A 14,101-nucleotide genomic window follows, 5' to 3' on the forward strand; every position below is an offset into this window, starting at 1 on the left:
AGCTCTTGCATCTGGTGGCTCTCTTCCAATAACATCACTGGATGCAACTGGAAACTTGGTGTTTGCCAATGCTGGAGGTACCCCTAACATCGTAACTGCCCCTCTGTTCCTGAACCCTCAGAACCTTTCTCTGCTCACCAGCAACCCAGTTAGCTTGGTCTCTGCAGCTGCAGCCTCCGCAGGGGCCTCTGGACCAGTCGCCAGCCTTCACGCCACCTCCACCTCAGCCGAGTCCATCCAGAACTCTCTCCTCACGGTGGCCTCTGGGAGCGGGGCCACGTCCACCACCACTACTGCCTCCAAGGCACAGTGAGCCGGGCTGAGCTGTGCTGCCAGCAGCCTGTTTCACTGTGCGGTGGGATTGGCTGCCAGCAGGGTTTATAAACTGAAAATGCGATGGGCATCCTCTCACCGTGTTGCTGGGGACGAGAGAGAGAGAGAGAGAGAGAGAGAGAAGGAAAAAACAAAAAAAAAGAAAAATAAAATAAAATAAAAAAAAACAACCAAAAGCGAAACAGGAAGGATTTAAAGCTGGGACAGACATTTGCCTAATTTTATAATAAACACTGTCTTTTCAGGATCGCTTCATGGATCGGAGAACTTTCTAACCAAAAATGTAAAAAAACAAAAAAACAAAAAAAAAAAAACCACAAAAAAACAAAAAACCACAAAAACACAAAAAAAGTGAAAGGACTACTTATCATTTCCAGCAGTCACAATGACAAGTTAAGGTGGGTTATCAGTTCAAACATAGGAAGGGGATTTCTTGGTTCTTTTTGGTCTAAATATCTTTCTTTTTTAATTATCATTTTATAGGTCTGTTGTACAGGCCATTATGTCATACAAGGTGTTTATAATCGTATCAATCATGTTGGGGGTTCCTTTCTTAACTGGTACAATTTAGGCAGGCCTGTATTACTGGTGTATCTCTATTATTATTATTATGATTATTATTATTATTATTTTTATATATATAGTTTGGACGCGTTTGTCTTTGCTCCTGGATTATTTTCAGCGAGCTCCCACACCACGAGGGGGAGGGCGGGGGGGTGGAGAGGAAGAATGGAGCACAAATAGACTTTCTGTCCTAATCTTCTGGGAACGTTCTGAACAGTTTCCTCATCCTTGAATTTGTCTAATGCCTACTCGTAGGGGTCAGAAGGATTTACGTTCATCATTTGTGCAGGAGGCTCAGTGTAGCAGCAGAGATCATTGTGTGCAAACTTCCAGGCTGGTCTCTGCTTTTCAAGCAGAGGTAGGAATTAGTTCCGAGCTGCAGTTCTCTCAATTATTAAGACAAAATGGCCAAATTCTGCTCTGAGCTTTGTGTGCTTGGCTCCTTTCACTTCAGAGAGCGGGATGTGACCTCCCGAGGGCAGGTTGTGTGACGTAGCGATGGCTCTTCTGTTCCAGTGATTTCCTTTGGCTGTGCAAGAGCACACACAAATGTTTAAAAAATGTCAGATTACCCAGGCTAATTGGCAGTATGTAAAGCAGCATTTACAATTCTAAATTCCCACCAGGTGGGTTGGCACGGGATTTCAAAAGGTCGGATTCTCCCCGTTCATAGCAATATTCCTTTTCCGATGCTTCCAACGTCGTATTTAGGAAAAATTGTCCCGTAAAGGAGCGCTTCTGGCTGCCGAACACAGAAGCCAAGAATATGGGAGCAGAAGTTGCCATTGTTGATGCCAGCACAGCTCTGGGGCTTTGCACACACCTGAGTCATCTCATGTGGTCTCTGAGCTGCGGCGCCGCTCGCTGAGTAAAACCGGGAATAAGCGTCTCCGAGCGGCACGTCGGGGTCGCCTGTCACTGTCACTGCCTTTGCAAGGTCGGTTCTGATCCATGTAGCAAAGGGATATTTTTGTGGATGAGGAAGAGGTGATGAACTGTACAGAAGTTAGATCCGTATATTCTTAAATATACAATCCAGTATCTGAACCAAAAAACAAAAAAAGATTTTTAAAAAGAGAAGACTGGATCACTGCAATGCAGTTCACTTGGAACTTTCCATTCCTGATGGATTTAAAGGTTTCTGCCATGTGTATAAAACTAAATTACTTTTAGCTAGTGAGGATATTAGAAGAGTCCCTTTCCCACCCACCCCCCTTTCTTTTGTCACCAGAGTGTCCTAAAATAATGAGCTGATGCAGCTATATTCATTGTTTTGATGATTCAGGGGGATCCTGGAGCTTCTCATCCAAGATCCGGAAGGCAGCAACTTTAAATTCTACATATGCTTTGGTTTGTGACCTGAGCATGTGGGATTTGTGTTTGCACTCAAGTGGCAGAACCCCTTATCTCTCCCCCCACCGCCATGATTTTGCTCTGTTCATCTCTAACTCTCCACCTTCCTGTTTTACTGATATTTAAACCAATTACCCCTAAAACTTCAAAACTAGTGAACTGCAAGCAGGGAAACTAACAAATGTCCGTCCACCGTTTCTTATGTGTTTTTGATTTTTTTATGTTTTATTTTTTTAAAACTAAGCTTGAACCAAAGTCAATTTCTAGCAAGCTGCTGTACTAATGGACTAGTTTGTATAAGTGCAGTTCAGATGCAGAGAGGCGATAGATGCTACTGACAATTTCTTTTTCATTTGTCTTTTGTTTTTATTAATTTTATATAAAAGTTGCTGCTTGTTTTTAATCTTTTTTTTTTTTTTGGTTGGTAATTTGTGTTATCCTTGGGGCAGACTCTTAACTTGATTTTAATTTGTTTTCTTTTATTTGATGTGTAAATAGAATGGCGATGTCAGAGGATTGTTAATCCAACAGGTCCCACCTTTATCCCCCCAGTGTGGATGAATCTAAGTGGTTTTTATGTGTCTCTGTGTCTTCAGGCTGTGTGGGAGACTTTTAGGGCTATGAATAATACTGCAAAAGTGGAAATGGCCCACAGTAATGTCTTCAGAGCAGTAACAGATATAGCTGGGTGAGCTTCAGGGAGGCAGGGGAAAAGTAGAAGAGGAGATGCTGGTACCCACTATGTTGCCTGGAGGCCATAGCATGGACTATAGTTTCTACCAAAGGAATGCCAAGTCCTTGGGACTTGTCTTCAGTGAAGTAAGAGGATGGGGAAAACTGCAGCTATAGCATTGGTTCCTGGCTCTGAAAGTTCCTGCTTACTTCCAATGCCTGTGCAAAAGTACAATTTATCAGGAAGGTTTTTTTGTTAAAGGGAGGATACTACTGGTCTTTTCTCCAGTGTATCCTCTACTCCCTAAGGGTTTTGTGGTGGGGTGGGGGGGCACGGTCCTTGCATATATCTAGGAAACACAAAGAAAGGTGGGCCTTAAATCAGTGGAAAATCCTCTTTCCAAAGTTCAAAGAGACTGTGCCATTAGCTGTCTGAATGAGTTTTCATGTCCCATTCTTGCTGGTTTGTGGTTGGGAGAGGGTCTTGTTGAGTACATATCTGGAACACTAATGCAGCTTGGATGGTTTATTTATTATAAAAATCTGCTTTTTTTCCTGACTACCTTTGCATTGGTCACATGGCTTTGGTGTGAGCACCTTATACCCCCTTACCCTCCTCCTCTCTACCCCATCACCCTCTCTGGGGCCCAGATTCCAGGGAATTTCTTAGCAAGTCTTTTTCTGAGAGAAACTGGAAACTCAGTAACCACATATCCAAGAAAGAGCTTGGTTTTGCTTGCAAAAGCTGACATACTACCCAAACAGGACATATCCCATGGCATCCATTGCCAGTGTGCTCTGATTCATTGTCCTAAAACATCCCTGTGACTGACTGACTGTTGTTCCTGGAGCCTGGTTTTTGTCCCTATCAGTGTTTTTCCTTATGGATGCTGGCTACCTCTGGTGTTTTGGTGAAATGTGGAAATCAGGTTGGCAGGGAATGTACATCTGCCTAGTTAGAGCATATGTGTTCCTTCAGAGCATGAAAATGTGAGATCACGTACTATAACTTAGCAGAAGTTTCCTTTTAAATCATAATCATGCTGGCAGCAGAAATTGATGCATCTAAAAAGAAACGATAACAATTGTATACAGGCCCAGTAAATATGATCAGAAGGAATTTGATGGTGTTGTTGGAAAAGGATAATAGCATCTCTTTTTCAGAGCTCCATGTCCCTGTATTTAAAGGTGAGAGGGTTGCTTTTCATAGTTACAATCATGTCACAGTACACATGCAGGAAAAGAGGTGAAAAACTCTCTCATTACAGATGAGAACAGTTAGCTCAGAAAGCAAAAACATTTACAGAGGCACAGATACAGAAGGTCAAGAATAATTTAGAAAATGGCTTCGGGAGGAGGTGTAGCCTGGTGATGACATTTTTTTCTGATGTTAAGAAAAACATGTTTTGCTTTAGCACACTTTGGCTTTAGCACACTTGATCTCCTCAGAACACAGTAGTCACCATAGAATGATTTATGATTTATGAAAGTACATACAGATGTGGCTGCTTACAATAGTTATATCTGTGTGTTTAAACCTCCTTAAGAGGATTTATTTTGTTTCCGAGTTACTGTGCAGTATGTCTTAGTCTAAGTACATTTTTATCATGTTACTCTGAGATGGTGTGTATGTAGATATACACTTCTCTTGGAACTGTGACCTAATGTTTAAATGCCACTGTGTTGACACATTTCTGCAGTTGAGTTAGTAAAGGATGCAGGAGTGTTAATTCCCTAACTCTGTCCACATTCCTGTAAAGCAACACTCTTTAAAACAGAAATTCCCTCTTTTTTGTTACAAATGGAGCAGCACAACCGTTACAGCTGGAATCATATCACAGATATTAAACTTAAAACGACATCTGATTTACCTTAAATATTAATATTTTCTTAGATAAAGATTTACTATACAAAATGATCTTAGAGAAACAAGTAGCTTCTCATGATCATTGGAGTGCTTTAGGACAGACAAAGCAGTGCATCTGCTCTGAGCTTTTAATGATACTTGTTTTCCAACTGGAAGCTTAAAATTTAGATCTATTTATTGCCGTGTTAACTCGATGAAGAATCACTGTTCCCTATTCACGTTCTGCTCGAAGTGGTTAAAGCATGTTTATCCACAGGGCCTGGGTATCCCTGTTGGATGTACACCTGACTGTTGCCTAGGGTGGAGTGTTACCAAAGGAGTAAGCTGGCCTGCTGCCCCCACTGTGTTCTCACACAGCCAACTCAAATTCCTTTGTATTTTTGCAACCAGTACATCTCACCTGTCCCTCCCAAAGTACTATAGCAATACAGAATTCAAGATACCTGCCTTGCACAAGTTCTGCCCTTTTCAGTTGTTGAACCTCCTGTTGCTGCTTGTGAGTTTTTCCTCTTCTTTCCAGCAGGGAAGCCCCCTAAAATACTTTAAAGATATTTGACAGAGGAGGATTTGTGGAAAAGTTGCTGGCTCACTGTTTGCCATTTCTTAAAATGTTCATATCTTTGTCTCTGTGATCTGAACAGTACCTGGTTCCCTCTGTGTCAGTGCAAGCAGTTTCAGTGCTTTAGGAACAATGAAAAGCAATTCCTCTGCTTGCATATCTTCACATATGAACACATGAAGTAGCACATGGAAAAAAACTTGGTATTTTTTCAGCTTGTCTATTTTTCTTTGATCTGTCTGCCACTTCTCCCAGGATACTCCTTTTACCCCCGTGGGATGCTGTTAGGAGGGCGTTAGGAAGACTGCACTGTAATTAGAAATAGTTTAACTGTGGGAGAAAAGACATCTTTTAGTCAAGTAGACAAATAAGGTCAGCATGCAGAACGTATCAGCTACTTCTTTTCTGACCGAATTCCTAAACCCAGAGCAACTACTGAGCTTTGTCTCGGGGCTGCTTTTAACTCCGTCAGTGATACCCTGCTAAGAACCGTCCATAACTGGAATAGTCTGGGCCCCCTTCCTCCCTCCTTCCCTCCTCCCCTCTCCCTCCTTGTTCCTTCCCCATCTTCCCTCAGCAAAAGGTAGCACCATACAGCTCTGAGAACAATACTTATGGGTAGCAGCTGGCTTCTGGCACCTTCATAAAATACCTCAGCATAGCTTAGCATTGTCGCAGAACTGGTTTTAAACTGAAAAAAATCAGAAGAGAAAAGCAAACTTTATAAATAGTGGAGATAATTCTAGCTGTAGAGTTTAGTTGAACTGATGTTTATTATGATTGATAAACATGATTATGCTGTATGTATTTGAGATCCTGTTTATAGGTTACAACTTTATAGGGTCGGGTGGGGGTGGGTGGATGTTGGGGGCAGAGAAGGGGGGTTTGACTGTGTTAGAAGGAAAATGTTTGCTCATAAATTTTTTTCCTTGTATCTGTCTTGCCAAAGGAAACATTTTGTCGCTCCTGGGTTTGGGATTGTTGTTTGGTTGGTTTATCTGTGGTCTAATCTGCAGCACAGCACGTGGTGGCATGCAGGTTACTGATGGGGTTGCTGTTCAGGGTCCTTTCGAGTGTGCGCACACTTCCCTCCCTCTTGGCCTTTCCTTGCCCTTCACTGGGATCTAAAGATGAGGCAACACGTACCTGGGAGGCTCGGGGGAAAGGAGATGGCTGTACTGGGTTAGAATCAACCTCGGTGGTGTAAATCCGTTCCAGTTGAGTTGCTCCAGAGCTGAACTGGGTCCATTGTGTTTAACTTCGGGAAGGGACAAGAATGGTTGTCGCATCTTAATCTTATCTGGGAGAGCAAAAGTGAAACAGGTTCCTTTTATCCCCCTTGTCTTGTTACTGAATGTAGGGCTTGTAGTGCTTGATAATAGGTGGAAAACTTTTTAAACACTTCCTTTTCTAATAGCAATGCTAATCCTGTCTAGACCAAAAACTATGAAAGAAAAAACCAAACTGAGAGGTGAAAGCTAACCTACTCCTAACACCTGGCTGGTCTGCCTGAAAGGGTTGAAATACTGTGAGACGGTTGTGGGAGAGGAGCTTTGAGGTGTTGTTGGCGAGGGAGTGGGTCGTTCTCCTGGCCTATGTCTTGGTGTTGCGGTGGGAGTAGCAGAAGAGCGAGTGGTTGTTGCCTTGGGAAGGGCGTTGCAGCCCACTCCAACCGGACTCCAAGGCTCCCTTCCCATTTCCCTTCCAGGCTGATGGAGCAGGGGAAGAGGGGAGGGGTGTGCGTGGGTGTGTGTGCGAGTGCGTGTGTGCGCCTGGCTGTGTGCGCTGATCCAGAGAGGTGGGTTTCTAAAGGAGCTCAACTCCACTGGGGCGGGAGAATTCCCAGTGGCCTCGTAGGGAACCAAAGGCACTGATAAGTTGTCAGCTCTGCTGTTCTCAGAGCGGGTAAGAGGAGAAGCTGGGTGGGGGTTTTTTGAGCTTTGGGTCAGTGTCCCTTTCTCTAAGGACCTCATCTCTTTCGGGTACTCCCACCTTTTCTGCACAGAGTTGCTTTGGCTCTGTGAAGACAAACAGTATGTGGGGTTTGCCCAGTGCTGCAGGTCTTAGGCTGATGTTGGGATACAGTCAGGGAAAACTGTTTCTTTCCTTCAAATGTTGAAGCAGTGTAGTCCAAGGTCAGAGTCTGTTCAACAGCTTTTGCATATGGTCTTTCTCTTAAGGGAGGGACCTTGAAGACTCCTTTCTTTGCTCCCCAAAGCAGCCTTGTACATGTTCATGTATTGTGCTATTGGGCTGAGCTGTTTTATCAGTGAACTTGGTGAGCTCTTGTGAAGAAAGGGAGGGAGGAAGGGGGAGAGGCAGGTTGTCCAGCTACTCTTCCTCCGGACACCAATCGGGTTGCAGAACTTCACTGAAAGCTTTACTAATAGAATTGTTGTTCTGACATTATGTAAAAGTGGTATTAATATTGTGTGACTTTTCAAAGAGCTAGTTAGATTTATAGATAGTAATAGGGATATTGAAGAAATGACTTCTCAAAGAAAAGAGCACTTGGAACAAAAGAAGTGGAAAACAAGGTGTGCTTTATGGAAAACAAATCTGAGGAAGGAAATGAAACAGCTTGTGGGAGGCGAGGGAAGATGATACCCTTTGGCGTTCCTTAGTGCTGCTGAGGCTCAGCCCCAGAACTGGAACAATACCCCCTCTGCCTTATTTCATCTCTCTACCAAACAGGACATTGTCAAGTAGCTCAGACCAAAATGCTGATCTGTCTTAAATCTGTGTTGATCTGCTGGTGAATATTCTCCGGCAGAGCTTTACATAATACCGTAAGATACTTAATTTATCACGTTAGTTTCCCCTTTCCTCCCAAAATTGTCTTATCATGTTGTAGGCCCCACTTCAGGATTCACACTGCCTTTGCTGAATTTTGTAGCAGCAGCTACTGAAGCCCCATTCCCCGAATGTCGTAACTTCGTGTGCGTTCAAAGCCGGCACGTTGCGGTGCTTTAAAAACCTGTAATTATTGAACAGTAGGAATCCTGAGACCTCGGGAATGGCACGCCAAGGGGCAAATCGTGGAGATCGCACAACCCCCTTGGGAAACAATTGAGGAACAAGAGCACCCGTGACAGTGTCCTGAGAACAAGGCAGTTGAGACAAAACCTTTAGTTCTTCCCCCATTCACTCTGCATGTGTCGGCCTCTGCGACCCCGGTGCTCCCGGCACCTGAGCGAGTCCGAGGGGGAAACGCAAAGCGAAAGACTTGGAGATCAGGGCCGCTCCCCGCGAGTTCCCGGGGAGCCAGACTGCGCCTCCCTGCAAGCCAGGGAAGGGAAGGGACCGCTGCAGAGCCCCCCGCGGGTGGCTTGGCGAGGGCTGGAGCAGCACTGGGCCCCTGGGGCGCCTCGTGTGCCAGCGGTCCGTGGGAAGGACCTGGGCAGGAGCTTCTGCGTCCCCGCCAGTGCTGTTGTTCCATTTCCTTCCTCTGTGGTAGTGTCTAAGGCTAGGTGTGAGTAGGTGTGGGGTGTTTATCCGCCACAGGTACAGGAGCTGTCGTATACCTCATTTCTAACTCGTAACTGAGTAACTTGCTTTAACTTTCTCCAAACCCCACAGAGTTGCCAAGTCTGCCCTCCCTCCTTTGATTAACACTGAACTCTGGCCTATAGCACCCCGTGACCTGCAACCTGGGGAGGTGACCCCCTAACGCCTCTGAATGTCGCTGCTTAAAAGCTACTGCAAAGTGAGGGCAAATTGCAATCTTATCTTATTTCCTTTGGTTACAAGGGGTCCTCTTGATTAGTCTGTGAATATCCACCCCCTCCCCTCCACTCTCTGCGGAAAAGGGCCACCCGCGCTGCCTTTTCCCACCCCGGGGCCACACTGAACTCCAGGGCCCCGAGGCACTCTCAGCCCAGTGCTGCGTACATGCTACTCACTTTTTAACATGACCAAAAAAAAAACAAAAAACAAAGAAAAAAATAGAAATCTCCAAATATTTAATTTTCTTCTTTATTATTTGACAATCCTGTATCCCTTCCCCCACTCCCCAACCTGGCCAGAAGCTGCATCCTTAACCCGGTCCATCTTTATTTGAATGTAGTTCCCCTACCCCCATGGGAAAGAGAAGCTTTGTCAGGTCACGGTGGCTGCTATAAGTCGGGAGGGGGCGGTTTCTTTGTTTTGTTTTGTTCTTTTAAAATTTCCAGCCAAAACCAAAGATTTCCTAATGATTGTATAAACTCAAAACAAACAAACAAACCAAAGACAAAGGGCGTCTTCAGCACCAAGCCCATCTGTGAGGCCGGTCTGGCCAGGGCAAGGGTCTCTGCCCAGCCCGGGGCTCCGAAACAGCCCAGGAAGAAATTCCCTGCTCCAGGGTGAAATCTGGGGCGCAGGCGCTGGGAGGGGGCGGCCCGGGGGGGGCTTCGCAGGTGGGTTGAGGAGCTGAAGACTTGGGTGCAGGATTGGCTGCTCTGCTGGGTGCTTTAACCCTCTGGGGGCTGGGTGATGTTGATTAATACACGCTGAGGTGCACTTCTGAGCTTTCCCCCCCCCTTCACTGCTTGGAAGAGGCTGTCCTGTTGTGAGAAATCCCTGAAAGAAGAAGAAGCAGCTTTTCATTTCTCCTCTAGTTCCTTTTTTCTAGATTTCTTTTTATTTTTGCAGCACCACTGTGCAACTATGCATTGTATTTCTCAACCTTTTATGCTAGGTAGATGCCTGTGACTTTTTAACTTTTGGGGGGGGATTGCAAATGGAGGAACTTTTTACATGGATCTTTTTAATCTCAGTTGATTGGGGGGTGTTTGGTTCTAGGGTCATACAAGCTCTATCCCAAAGCAAAATCCAAATGTTAATATTATTAGCCTGATGCAGATACCAAAGATAATTTCTTTCCTGCAGAACCTTAGACTTGTGTATTAAGTACGATTACCCAGCACTTGCATTAGTCTAACCTCAGTAATTCCAAAGCTTAGATGTATATTTTGGTATATTTCTGGGATATTAAAAAATTGTCGTTTAAATTCTTGTTTGTTTCAGTGTAATGCTCTTAAAGTCATAGCATGGAGATAACTGAACTTGTCCTATTCTTAGTAGTTTGAAATAATAGTATTTTTGTATGTTTTGGGTGTGTCTATGTATGTATTAACATAACAGTTTTCACTGCCTAGGTGTTCATAAATAATAAAAAGAAAAAAAAACCAACTGCAAAGGGTTTTTAAACTGTACATAATATTCCATGAGGAATTTCCACCAGACCACCAATTTGGATTGCATTTTCACTGATGGCCGCTCCCAACTGGGATTCTTTCTTTGTTTTTAAAGAGACAGCATGTTCTTTTTTTTTTCCCCCATTGACCTGAGGTTCTTTCTCAGTGTAAAGGGGTTTTCACTGTTTTCAAGGGATGGGCCAAAGAGGAAGTTGCTTAAATTTTATTTAAAAAAGAAAATAATTATTTAACATGTTAGTTTGAAAAGTACCCCTTTGTATGAAGAATTGAGAGTGGAAAACCAAGCCCTTTCTTCTAAATCCGGTTATAGTTTCCAAAGAGGTGAGGATTTGTGAATGTCTGGAGCATCTGGGCAGTCCCTTTTTGCTTTTTTTTTCCCTAAATAAGGCAAGTTTTCGGTCCTAATGGTTTCACTGCTCTGTGCAGCTGCCTGCTTACACTGGCTGGGAGTTTTTTTTTTCTCTTGCCCTTCCTCATACACTGCATTTATACACTTGAGGTCAGCAGAACACTTGAAATCAGGGGCCATATGGGAGTACCCTACCCAAACCCAACCCAAGCTTTTCTTGAGACTGAAATGTGAGAGTCCCACACATTTCAAAACCTTGCTGATCACACTAAGGGTGAGGAGGAAGGCGAAATGCTGTCTCTTTAAAGATGTCCTTTATAATTATTATTATTATTATTATTATATTATTATTATTATTTTCCCAGTGGTTGCCTACAGATAGCTGTAGGCATTGAGAGATTGTGTAGATTACAGTAAATCAGAATGAAAAGGTAGATTTTGTGTAGATGCATTTGTCTGCTGTAATTTTTTATATATATTAAACTTACTGTAATTGTACAGTTAATTTCTGTTGTAAACATCATTAAACCATTTTCCAAGTGTTTTAACATGTATGCACTTGTTTGTAGTTTTTGAATGTATTAGGGGAGGTGGATTCCCCTTCCCCCCATGGATCAAAGTGGGCCAGAAGATTGGTCCTTCATGCCCTTTGTCTCAAACTGGAGGAGACAGAACGGGTTTTTTGCAATCTGCTTGAAGCTTTTCTTCTACTTCTCTGTTTATCAGCTCCTCTCCTAAAAGCAGAAACATCTCCAGTTGCTTCTTGAAGGCAAAGAGGAGACTCAGCTCACACCTACGGTGAGTGTCCCTGAAACAAGTGTTGGATGCTTTTGAGTCAAGATACCCATTTATATATATATATATATATAAAGAGCATAAAGGTGATATTTTTTTTCCCTAGAGAATTTCATTCCTATTGTTTAGTCGTTGGTATTTTATGGCTGCCAAAACTTGGGATTTCTACATCTTGCAGATACAGTTGTGATTATTTAAAAAGAGAAAGCTGTTTTCAGTACTGCTTGTTCTTGCATTGGTGTTTTGTAGTAGTAACTTTACTGTAATTTTCAGGTCAGGTGGCTGAGGTATCACCCACTTCTCTCAGATTTTTTTTGTCATTGCAGAGGAACAGTAAGGGATCTAGGAATTTTTTTTCCCCCCCAAGAAACATTCGTTACCATCTCTCAGTTTACTTTTTTTTTTTTTGCTCTAATTTATTGGAAATATTCTTTAAAAGCTACAAGCACCTACTGCAGGTACAGTTTTACTGCTGAAGATGTAAAACAACCTTGTCACTTGCATAGCAGCAACTTCAACAAGTTTTTCTGCTGCTAACCCACCCAGTCCCTGAAAAGGAGACATGACTTCATCCGGGCAGAACTTTTGTTCCCACAGTCTTGCTTTAGCTCTGCTTCTTCTGTAAGACTGACAGAATGAGCTGGTCAGCTCCTGACCCGAGGTAAAACAGGGTTTGTTTTGCTGGGCTGTTTTTGTCCTTGCTGAGTTCTTGCAGGTGTCATTGTGCAGCCTTTTAAGTCACAGGCAAAACTGAGGCTGCAGCAGCAGGAGGTGAGTGCCCCTCTTATAATTGGGCTTGGGGCATTTTACCAAAACCCCATCCCACTGCTCAGGATGTGTTCAGAAGCTCCTGTTGGAATATTGTCCTCTTCAGCCTCCCTGGGAGATGATGCTGCTGGGTGCAGGTCGGTTCAGCCGGGCTGAACGTGGCAGGTCACGAGCTCAGGCCCTTCTCACAGCTGTTCCCTGCACACACAGGGCTGCCACTGCCTTTATTAATTCATCAAAAGCACATTGCATTGTTGACCTAGAACCTCTTTGGAATCACACCTGCATCTTTTAGAGGTAACCTGATGATAGACTGGTTTGGAAACTGGATTTATGTTGGCTTTTATACAGTTTCTGTTGCCCAGAAGTGATATATGGGAGTCCATTCTCCTTGTTTTCATTGTAACAGGGGCATCATCATCTGACTTTTGAGAAGTCTCTCATGCAGATTACCTGGCTCATATTTAGCTCCAAGTGCTGGCTGAGTGGCAGTGCCATTGCTTGATCTTTTCTGGGAGCTCGGTGCTCATTTTCTTCATGTTGAAATGTTGCCAGTCAGCCTCTGTCCTGCACTACACTAACATCACATGACTTTTTACAATTAAAGGGGAAAAAAAGTAATATGGAGCAGTTTTTTAAAAACTGAAGCAGTATTCTAAAGGCAAATTAAAAGCAAAAAGTGTCAGTCTTAAGATAAATACCACAGGAAATAACTACAGCCCTATCTTTACAAGTTGTTTAAATGCAATGAAACAATAGTTACATGTCGTGATACCCCTGCAAGGCAAGGAAGAGCTGTGAAAACAGCTGTGTTTGTTAGAAGGTGTGGTCTGGTCCCACAACACAAACCTTACCAAAAAAAAAAAAAAAAAAGAAAATCAGCCTAATAACCACTATTACTGGAAACAACTTTACAGATATGTACATTTTAATAGCAAAAGCTTGCAGTTGCATGATTCAGGAGGAAAGGGAGAAGGGACTGGACAACTCCAGACACGCTCCCTCTGTGCACCAACCAAAGCAGGTTATTGCACAGAGAAAACACGCAGTGCTTGTGTGGGATGAAAAAGGCTTCTCCTCCTCTCCCCCCCAGATCCTGTGGGCATCTCTCCTTCTTGCCCATCCCCTCTGTGACTCCCACTTAGCGGGGGGGCAAAGCCTGCATTTGAAGAGCATCGTAAGTGTCCTTGGTGGCTGCACTGAGTCCCTGAAAAAGAGAAAAAACAGGTGAGAGACGAGTTCTCCCTAAAATTTACCTCAGTGCTGACTGGCCAGCCACAGGGCAGCAGGGGCTCCGTAGCATAATTCTAATTTTTTTTTCCCCTGCAGAGAAAATGAGTGATTCCATAGATTTTGTACAGTGCCAATAGCTACCTATCACTTACCTGAAGGCAAGGTACATTTTGAATAACTCTTATGAACATATGACTACAGCAGCTCATCCTAACTGGTTATGAGGATCTTTAGAGTGCATTTTATTCACATATTATTAAGACCTAACTGATGCTAGAGTGAAGTAGGGTAACAAAATGAAGACATCAAATCATGAACTTTGTTCTCTGGACTTCTCTTTGATTTGGAAAGGAAGTCAGATGCAGCTCTAGGTAAGTAAGTTGGCAGCAGAGCTTCAGATGGCTGTGAAC

The 14,101-nt window shown here is 43.6% G+C and overlaps 2 protein-coding genes across 13 annotated transcripts in view; one reads left to right on the forward strand and one right to left on the reverse strand.

The window, feature by feature from the left end:
- POU2F1 (POU class 2 homeobox 1) overlaps window positions 1-14,101 on the forward strand; it is a 134,210-nt gene that overhangs the window by 103,483 nt on the left and 16,626 nt on the right. For 6 of the 11 annotated variants that reach the window (XM_064643415.1, XM_064643417.1, XM_064643461.1 and 3 more), the window contains one exon: window positions 3-11,449. The exons of 2 other annotated variants lie outside the window; for them this stretch is intronic. In XM_064643415.1, coding sequence (XP_064499485.1) covers window positions 3-313 — 311 coding nt within the window. In that variant the 3' untranslated portion in view covers window positions 314-11,449. Of the gene's footprint in view, window positions 1-2; window positions 11,450-11,621; window positions 11,694-14,101 lie in introns of those variants that run through there. 3 more of the 11 variants (XR_010427241.1, XM_064643456.1, XM_064643453.1) reach the window with 3 other exon arrangements.
- The window catches only part of CD247 (CD247 molecule), a 51,553-nt gene continuing 49,505 nt past the window's right edge, over window positions 12,054-14,101 (reverse strand). For both annotated transcript variants that reach the window (XM_064643516.1, XM_064643519.1), the window contains exon 8: window positions 12,054-13,665. In XM_064643516.1, the coding sequence (XP_064499586.1) occupies window positions 13,600-13,665 (66 nt within the window). In that variant the 3' untranslated portion in view covers window positions 12,054-13,599. The remainder of the gene's footprint in view (window positions 13,666-14,101) is intronic.

Source organism: Pseudopipra pipra, chromosome 2 (genome assembly GCF_036250125.1).
Source record: "Pseudopipra pipra isolate bDixPip1 chromosome 2, bDixPip1.hap1, whole genome shotgun sequence".
NCBI lineage: Eukaryota > Metazoa > Chordata > Aves > Passeriformes > Pipridae > Pseudopipra > Pseudopipra pipra.